The sequence below is a fragment of the Pempheris klunzingeri genome, chromosome 1 (genome assembly GCF_042242105.1).
Source record: "Pempheris klunzingeri isolate RE-2024b chromosome 1, fPemKlu1.hap1, whole genome shotgun sequence".
NCBI classification, from domain to species: Eukaryota; Metazoa; Chordata; class Actinopteri; order Acropomatiformes; family Pempheridae; genus Pempheris; species Pempheris klunzingeri.
The window spans coordinates 13,724,761-13,734,852 of NC_092012.1; the positions used below are offsets into that span (position 1 = coordinate 13,724,761).

General features: G+C 39.4%; 1 protein-coding gene across 1 annotated transcript; it reads right to left on the reverse strand.

The window, feature by feature from the left end:
- nucb2a (nucleobindin 2a) lies at positions 1-7,070 on the reverse strand. The gene is made up of 13 exons (XM_070828904.1): positions 7,028-7,070; positions 6,545-6,685; positions 5,378-5,485; positions 5,020-5,152; positions 4,760-4,863; positions 3,245-3,430; positions 2,972-3,062; positions 2,811-2,869; positions 2,638-2,730; positions 2,428-2,517; positions 2,155-2,325; positions 1,785-1,845; positions 1-1,690 (listed from the first exon to the last, which is right to left on the reverse strand). Exons 1-13 carry the CDS (start codon positions 7,049-7,051, stop codon positions 1,455-1,457), a joined length of 1,497 nt encoding a protein of 498 aa, XP_070685005.1. The 5' UTR covers positions 7,052-7,070; the 3' UTR covers positions 1-1,454.
- Between the last annotated feature and the right edge of the window lie 3,022 nt (positions 7,071-10,092).

A 10,092-nucleotide genomic window follows, 5' to 3' on the forward strand; every position in this document is an offset into this window, starting at 1 on the left:
TTTAACAACTAATCCCCCTCAGCAGCTGCACTGTACCGTTCAACAGGCTCCTGCATCAAATCTATCAGGTTTTACAGCCAGTAGGATGTCATTTTTAGAAGCTCTGTACTTTGAACAGGAAACGGCAGGTCAAAATTATATTTGTTATAATCCCATTACCAAACAAAATGCAAGAATTTTAAGATGCATGTCCTGGTTTGGTCATTTTACTGTAATTCTGTTGAAGGATTACAGGTGAAATCAGACACTTGTTTCATTCTACGAGGATTCCTTTTGTGCTGGGCCCTGTTCTTCAAGCGTGGTTTAAATAATTCAGGCCAACGCGCTGTTATGTTATGTGCTCTTAATTTGAAATAAAGTCAAAATGAGAAAAGTTTAAACCATGATCAGCATTCATACGATTGGCTGAGTGCTCATCATGTGATTGCAGGTACATGAGGTAGGTGTGTTGGAAACCCTTCCAGCATGCACTGAGGCAATAAATTCAGATTACATAATTCTCTTTATGTGTTCCTGTGTTGTTGCTGATGTCATTTTGTTCAACACTGACATCAACAATGTTTCTACTCTTTGTTTAACAGTCAGATGTTACTTGTGAATGTGGTCCTGTTGGGTGCAGGATTGGTGGAGGTTCCCAACAGACACGCATTTTTGTAATGATAATCATAAACCTGCGATGAAAGTTAAACCTCACTAAAATGTCTTTAAAAGCTTAAATTATACAATCAAATTTCAGCAATGTGAGTTTTGCGGTCAATAATTTAATAACTTTTATTGTTCAAATGACAAATTCCCATTTTAACTGCAAATTATGCTATATATTCTGGCTTCATTTATCTTTTACAAATACGAATATTTTAGTTCAATGTAGGTCTTTTTTGCTCATGCGTCTTTTGGTTTCGTTCTTTTTCAGTGTAAAAATGTATTTATTTTTTAAATTTTGTTTTATCATGTATAAATAACTATGAAAATTGTGATAATTGCACTGACAGATCATAGTGATTTTATGATAGCCAGCGTGTGAAATGATATTTATATGAACACGCTTCATCATACATCTGACAAAGTCGTTAGTCTTTGAAGTTAGGTATCGTACAGCATACCCCCTGAAATGTCTTGGTCATGATTTAACTAACTGTCAATAAACCTGCGCTTTTGCAGGTTTGGGTTGTAAGGACTTGTTGCTGGGACAGCAGTTCCAGGTGAATTTAAACCGGCGTTGAAGAACCAAAAGATCCACACTTGTGTCAAATCATCAACAATGTAATCTGGAAAGCTCAGCGATCCATGTAGGAAGAGCGGGGCCCAGCTCTCCTTGATCTCAAGTGTCCTCCAAACCCCTAAGTCATGCTGGATAAAGAGGCCTAATACTCAGGAGGGACTGCTCCTCTGCACGCTGCATTGGAGGTGCTGCAAAAGTCTGGTTGTGGAGGTTCGAGTTCTGACAGCATTGCTTATGGCAGGTTATGCTGGCCTTGTGCAGCGTCTTGGTGGCCCGGTGGCAGATCCTGGTGTGTCTGGGGGAGACCGTGCTGGGCAGGGGCAGGGTCTTGGTTTTGGTGTTCATGGTGTTCCTGAGGTGTATCTTGAGGAGCTTGGGGTGCAGGTTGATGCCCTTGTAGTTGGGCCTCTTGTTCAGGATGCAACTGGTTGTCAAACGAATGCACCTCTGGGAGAGCATTTCCTTCAACTGCAACAAAGAGGCAGTTTTACATTCTCAGAGGTCAGCCTGTGAAATCAAACAACTATCAAAAGGCAAACAAAATGTTGCAATCGACACCCACCGTGGACCTCTGGAGGGGGGTCTACTTTCTGTGATTTCAGCCGTTCCATATGCTCAACTGCCTGTAATAATGGAGTTTCATATCAGATTTTCTTATATTTGGTTAGCGCACACAGTAACTGTGGATATTCACTGTCATTTGATAGCTTTAATAAAACTTAGACACAGTTCAGGGAAATTAAGTATGAGTTAAGTCAGAAAAGGTTGTCCCACTGAGATTCCGCCCAGAGATTTAGTGTCTTGCTCAGATTAAACCTCCATTAAACCTTTGGAAGGGAGCGCTTTGCCACATTCACTGTTAGAGTAAACCTACCGTAGCAAACCATGTCTGCAAAAAAAAACATTTCAAATAACAGTGCACCACTACTTACCTGCTGCAGCTCAATTTTCTGTGCGTTAAGCTGCTCCTGTTGTCTCTCCAGCTCGTCTCTCTGTTTCTGGAGGTCAACAGCCTTCAGGTTGAGGTCCTGTTCCTGCTGAGCAAGATGCTCCTCAAACTCCCTCATCTCCTCGTCTGTGTAGGCCTGGTTCTGCTCCAGCGTCTGAGGAACACAAAGTGGACGTGACACCGTTTATCAGGAAAATGGGTGTAGGATTGCATTACTCTTCAATAATGTCAACATGACAAATATATTGTGTCTCACCTCCCAGCTATCTGGCTCCAGGAATTCCTTTTTCTTCGTAGCAACCAGAAACTCATCTAAAGAGACCAACCTGTCTTTGTTGGAATCCACCTATGAGGAATACATGCTTTTATTTATTGTCATAGCTACAGATAACAGATAAAAGAGCTATATACATAAGCAAAAACACTTTCATGTAAACATGGTATGGGTGAGAGTAACTTAATGTACCTCATTCATAACGTGTTCTCTCATACGTAGCCTCTCTTCCTCCATCTCCACCATATCGTCCTCTTCATTGGTGGGATCGTAAATTTTTTCCAGCTAAAAATCGCAGACAGCAACAGTCAATACAATGACTTATTCACCGAAGCATTAGAAATTTTCAGACAGCGTCACTGTACCTCTTTGGTGAACAATGCCTCCAGTTCCTGTTCATCAAAAAAGCCATCTCCATTGGTATCTGCATTATAAAGAAGACGATGACTGTGGTGAGCAAATAAACAATTACCTGGTATATATTATATTGTATTGTGTTAGGGTTGACAGTTGGTGAAGGTTTTACCATGCAGGTTGAAAAAGGTCTTTGGGTCAAAATCTTCAGGGTCGAGGCCATCGGCTTCCTCCCACACCTCTTTCAGTTGATTCTGGCTACCCTGCAACATGGAAGCAAAATCCCATTTAAATTGCAGCTGGATAAAGGACAACACATTTCAGTATTTTGGTAGATCATTCACATGTCAGTGCTGGAAATACAGTAAGCACAGTGTTTTCTGGACTATAATTGCAGGAGGAAACAAAAACACATCATGTCTGTGTGCATACAGGTCAGACTTACCGGGTGGTTGACTTTAGGGTGGTCAGCATGCTTCTTCCTCATCTCCTCATAGTGCTCCTCCTCTTTCTTCCTCTCATCCTGGTCCAGAGTTTTCAGGTGTTCCCGTCTGTCGTGCTCCTTCATCATTTCGTACCTCTTGAACTCATCATGTCTCTCTTTGTCGTAGTTCTCCAGGTCTTTAGTGGCCTTGATGCAGGAGGGAACAAAATTACAAAGGCTGGAAATACACCTTGATTTAAATTAATAGTTTGGTGCAATGTCCTACTTAATAATTATGCAGCCATGACAGTTTATAATTTTGCTCGCCTATGTGGAAACTACACTGAATGTACTCCTTATACTGCATGACATCTGGAAGATTTCACCCCTCCCTGGCTCCATTAATTTTCTGCTTTTCATTGTATTATATAAACAAACTTGTAAAGCTTTCAAGGATATAGACAATTCATAATAAACACCAAACCAGCAATAATTTATCAGTCATTTATCTTTGGACATTGGGACGCGCTGACATTTGGGAAATCCAGGTCAACTGCTTTGCACTGCCCCCCCCCCACCCTCAAAAAAAAGGTGATAAAATGGTGATATCTTTGTTACAAAGGCTACATACAAACATTACTCTGATTACCAAGTAGGATTTTCTTCTCCTACTTTGAATTCCACATCACCAGAGCCTCTCAGTAGTAGTGAACAGACATTTGTGTGCAATAGCTTTGACCAAAACTAAGGCAAGATATTCACTGTCATGAATTACAGCACATACAGGATCGTCAAGTCAGTTTTAAGTCTGTTAACTTGTTAGGGGCTGAAATAAAAATGAAAGAAAAATACACAGTCAGTGGCCTCGCAATAGGTACACCTGTACAATTATGGCAATTACTCCTATAACAGGCATCCTTGTGATGATCATGATATTCCGTTTTTGCTGAAACTGTCTGAAATGTGTAAATTCAATCATATGTTTATGACTGAGGCCATAGTTAAAGGTGGCATCATACTGCACTGCATCAAATTGAGGTGTTTCTCATTTTTTGTCCTCCCCTCTGAATAAAAATCAACCAAATCTGAACATTATAGGCATCATAAAAGTAGACTTAGTGGCAGAACAGTTGTACTGGAGTGCATTAGACTGTAGAGGTTTATCTAATTAAGTGGCAACTGAGTGTGTGTAAAAATGTAAACAAGTATAGTGGAGACATGATATGAGCAGGAGAAGGTAATGCAGGCTGCCAGAATGACACTGTTGTTCTCTACACCCACAACTGCTTCCTTTCCTTCCTGGATATTGGAAATGTATATTTCTCTACAGTCCACAAACCTCTTGGTCATTCTTTAGCCATTAATGGTGTTAAATCAAGTAGTTATGTTTGGTCCTGTTGGAACAGCTCTCTACTGCAGATCTCCACTGTGCAAAAACCCTTTATATTTTTTACTTAATTCAAAAACGGTTTTAAATAAGTGGAATAGTGCTAACATGTCACATCGCTTATGGAATGAAGCAGCAATGAGATTTACCGATTTGATGAGCCGGTCCAGGTCATCCACTTCAAATGTATGTGGGTTCATGTGGTTCAAATATTCAAACTGTTTCAGCAGAGCCTGGTGATCCACTGCTATGTCTATTCAGGGAGTAGTTGATGACATAAATAAAAACATATATAGGTGGGTTACACAACATTTTCCTTAGCATGTTACCTCTAACATATAATTCAAAATGTAGCAGCTCACTTGAGATGTGAATCAAAATCAAATGTTAATGTTATTGTGCAACATACCGTTCCCTCCTTCAAGGTCTTGCTTGGCCTTAATCAGAGTTCGGAGTCTGTTCACCTCCTGCCTCTTCAACTCATCCAGTTTAGTTCTGACATGATGGCTGACAAAATCCAGTTCTTTAGCCAGCTTACCTTGCTGTATTATACATGAATGACGCAAAAGTTAGTGTTATTTAGCACATGAGGATAACTATTGTTTTGCAAATATGAGGAATGATTTTAAAACAAGATTTATCACATTCATGAACAAGTGAAAGCCCATAGTTTATCAGTTGACGTAATAATGTACTGATACTTTAGTCGGGGCTGGTCAAAACTAGCCGCCATGCTGATAAGACCGAACAAAAGAAAACAAAGATACCTTGATGTCTTCCATGTCTGTATTGTGGAGCTTTTCTCTGAAATGCTGATCTTTCTCGAGAAAATCGATGACTTCCCTGAGGTAGCGGTCGTAGTGTAGTCCAGTGTCCTATAAAATGTAACAAATCAAATGTCACTTCATGTAATGTATTACAGATAACCTAACAGATAACAGCACAAGTAATCCCACAGTGATCATCTCTCTTTGGTCACTTATTATCATCAGCACTTTGTTGAGGTCTAATTTACTAAAGATTGTGTAAGTGAGAATCCAGATGTTTGATGTAGAGATGACAAGTTTTGTCATGAATGGCTATAAACTATATTTGCGCCTTCTGCAAACTGCCATATGCTGCAGCAGCTGTTCTTTGGTTAAAGACCACTTACTTATTCTCAGATAAAGAGGCTGCATTTGTATGTTTTCTCACCCCAAGACAGAACATGGCATTTGTTGTGTTGCATCTAATAAGCCAATATGTCAACATTTAACATGGAGTAACTCTGCCTGAGGCAGAAATCAGAGACTCCAAACTGTGCACTCACCAAGCTACAACATCTGGATCAGTTGTACAGATAATGAAATGGATTTGTGGGAACATAAGTTTTGAGAGAAGTGTCTGATTAAGGTAATCTAATTGAAGTGCAATGAGACATCAGGCCATCTCTCATTTAAATTAGCCCGGGTGCTGTTACCAAACTCTCTCCTGTTCACTGCTGACGAAGCAGCTGATAACAGCGACATGACTGCAACAAACAAGTAATTCATGCTGTTTTTTACTTCATTTATTGCCCGCACAATAAAAAAGGGCAATCACAAGTTCTTAAAGCCCACATATATTCATGTATGTGCTCACTCTGCCTGACATCTAGCCCATAAAGGATGGTATGATATAAAACAGTAAAAAAAAAAATCCATATTTGAGAAGCTGAATAAAGATTTGAGATTGTAGTTGATTCAAAAAGTGGAACAGTGAATCTACTATGAACGCCGATCAAAACTTTGATGTGTAACACTGACAAAATTTGTCAGTATACTTTACAATGATGGAGCAGTTTTAGGGCTTCCTACAATGACTGTGACACAAAACAACAGTAATTGTGCTTTGGACTAACTGTTCCACTAATGCAGTTATACACAGACATGTGTATACAGCTCGAGTCTTCTTACCACACTAGCAGGAGGCTCCTCAGGTTTTTTCTCTGGCTCTTTGACTTTTGTCTTATCCATGCTGATGGGCACTGCCTCTAAACACAGTAGCTGGACCAGCAGCAGGACCCAGCCGGTGAGAAGGGCCCGGCTGCAACACATCTGGAAATGAGGACAATTAACCTAAGAACAGTTTTATATTACAGTGGAATTTACATAATTCTGTATGTGAAGATGAAAAGCAAACGTGTCTCTGCGTTGCCAGTTTCTTCTTATTCAAACAGCTCGTCTGGTCTGCTTTGGCTGTCCATTATTGGCTTGTTAATAATGCTCAGAGGAAGCTGTTGGTGTTAGCTTTAGCACTGCCACTGACAGGTTTGGCTAATGACAACCAAGCACCTAATCGCTAAAGCTAGTCATATACGCTGTCAGCTAACTTTACATCTGCACGACATTAAAAGTAAAGTTAAAAGCACCTTGGATATGTGTCACTTGTGTACTCACTTTACTATGAACCGTGGACCTCATCTGCTCTGCTCTGCTCTGCTCTGCTCTCCTCTCCTCCCGTCGATTCCCCTCAGCTGGAGTTTATGTCGACAGCTAGCTTGCTAGTCATCAATTTAGGTTGCGTGCGTGATGGCGTTAATGGCAGTGGTCAGTTCAGCTGTCCGTCAAACGGACTAGCAAGTTGCGTTGCACTGAATCGTACGTGGCGAGATGACGACAGAGCGGGTGGGCGGTTACCTCTTGTTACTGATCAAATTAATAGTCAGTCAGTGGAGTGAAGGTCAGGAGACACCAGACTATGGGAAACACACATGATGCAGGGAAGGTGAATTACACTGTATTTTTCTTTTTTGGAGTAATGTCCTCTTGTTTTAAAGGGGTACATAGTGTGAATAATAATTATTGTTATTTATTTTATCAGTCTTTTTTGTTCTGCTTTCCAACTATTGTTTATTTGTTCTATTTATACCTATCTTTCCCCTGCCTCTGTTGCTGCTGTAACATGCAAATTTCCTCCGATGGGGGATCAATAAAGTCTTATCTATCTTCCTGTTTCTTCTCATGAGCAATTTTCTAGTATGTTTGCGGTGTGTCACTGTTTTTTCCTTTTAATTCCAAATAATTTTCATCACAATTTACTAACGAATTAACGATTCATATCAATTACCTATGGCACAGTAATCTATGGTATTCTATAGTATGGCATCTATGGTATTGTGATGTTTTCTATGGTAATCTAAAGTATTCTATCTTAATCTATGGTATTCTATGGTATGGTACGGTACAGTATGGTATGGTATTGTACGATATTCTATGGTATTCTATGGCATGGTACGCAATCTATGGTAATATGTGGTATTGTACAATATTGTATGGTAGTTATGGTATTCTATGATATTTAATGCTATGATACACTACCCTATGGTAATGCATGGTATGATTACAGTAATCTATAGTATGCTACAGTACTGGTACGGTATTCTACAGTAATTTATGGTATTCTATTCAATGGTCATAGGTGCCTGATCAGTGGAGCAGGCGGAGCAGCTGCACCCCCACTATTAGACTTGGGGGAGCAAATGTGTGTTTTTGCACCCCTACTTTTTGATAAGACAACTTTGCTTATTATTGCTATTATTACCTAAGCCATAAACTCAGGACGATTCCTGGAGAACCAGGTCCGGACATGCAGAGAAGCCCTTTCACGCATGAAACCACAACCACACTGTCTATGCACACAACAGGAGACTGTCTGTGTCACACCATATTATCACCTACTTAAAACACTCTGCAGTTGTAATTTGCAGTCTTTCAGCGTTTACCACAAACACAATAGCTTTTATTTTACCAGAAATCACAGGAAGTCCTCTCTTCCTTTACTGCTGGCTTCACGGTGGAGCGTTCAGCCAGGACTAACAGCTACACTGCTGTCGTCCAACAATTTTGTACAAACAAAACTACATAAGATACGCTAACTAACTACTTTACTGCACCCTGAATATCTGTGTGGTTGATTTACCTTCAGGGATTTCTCCTAGAAAGACTTTAGAAAATCAGGTAACATAGTTTAAAGTCCAAAAAAGTCATTACATGAGATGAGGTCCTGATGGGTGAATGGGTCAAACATATAACTTTTACCCAGGAGACTGGGGCTCGACTTTGGCTAGTGTGCTTAAGGGTTTAGAGTTACTTTTTTAGGGTTTAGGGTTACATTCCAAGATTAATGTGGATTAGAAACTGAAATGCACATGATGTTTAATCAGGTCACAAACACAACAAAAGCTTTTTTTTAAAATTGAAATATGGTCAAAAAAGTTAAGAAGATTTGTCTTGCTTTTCTTGTATATGTAATATATGCATTACGTGCACTTTGAGACAGCATTTCATTGGTTGCTCATTGCTGAAACTAGTTCAGAACATAATGAAAAACTAATATTTTATGGTCCAATATAAATTGAGCTTCACACTGAAAGAGCAGCTTTATTGGTTAGGTTATTGGTTATTGGTTAGGTTATTCAAGGTTCTGTGTTTTAGGAAATGGCATTTTCAGGACTTAATTAAATGAACATTTTCCTGCTATACCTCCCCTTGCCAGTCACTAATCAGACACCCCCACTTTTAACTACAAATAGACGCCCATGCTTACCTGTATCCAATGCAGAATGTCTTTATATCATCAATTTATGATAAAGAAGATGCAAATAAATGAACACATCCACTATTCTTTTACTGCATCAGTGGTGGAAAAAATAGACTGTTCAAATAATGTAACTTGTCATATGTTCTATGTGTGCGTCACAGGAAGGGACTAAAACTTTATTGGCTCCTGTTGGTATTATTTTACATCATAATATTGGTTTATTATTACTGACATGTTAATGCTTTAGCAAAATGGTAAAGAAGGAGCTAATTTTAACAAATTTAGATAATGCTCGATGAAAAAAATAACAATTAATTATATATCACAAGCTGATTATATATGCAAAATATTTCTCTTCAGAGGAGCTTGTGGACTATAGCTTTCAGATGAATATAGTGAAGTACACAGAAACATAAAGTACCTGAAACTTGTATACACTACTTGAATACGTTTGAAAACATACATTTTCAAGTTTTTTGACTAAAAACAAAATTTTTACTCAACTCAGGAAGCAGCAGGCTGTGATTAATGGGTCCATGTTGCCCTCGTGCCCCAGCTCCACTCACTGCGCTCCTGGGGAGATCTTACATGGAACCTCCTGGCTGTTCCCACAGATGATTATACTGCAGTCTGCACAGGCAGCTGAAACCTTCTGTGAGCTTCCCTGAGCTCTCTGAAGACACTCAAATAAAAACAAGTGTACTGTAAGTAATCTGAAACACGCCAACACTTTTCTCTGTACTGCTTTACATACAAATCCCCAGACCCAGTGATCAATTAGTCTTATTGTTGTAATGTACAGCATCTGCACATTTCCATCCTTGAATCTCACTGAAGCTTTGTGTATTTTGTGATTGTGAGGAGCCCTTTATCAAATTATTACATTCACTTGCTATTTGTAAACATATAGCTTTCACTGCCA

Bases quoted from the DNA above. Each gene is read 5' to 3' on its own strand.
- nucb2a (XM_070828904.1), bottom strand. From the start codon at position 7,051: ATGAGGTCCACGGTTCATAGTAAA. The intron at 6,686-7,027 runs GTGAGTACACAA...CCTCATTTCCAG, and splicing joins GGTCCACGGTTCATAGTAAA to ATGTGTTGCAGCCGGGCCCT. The intron at 2,326-2,427 runs GTGAGACACAAT...TGTGTTCCTCAG, and splicing joins TGGAGCCAGATAGCTGGGAG to ACGCTGGAGCAGAACCAGGC.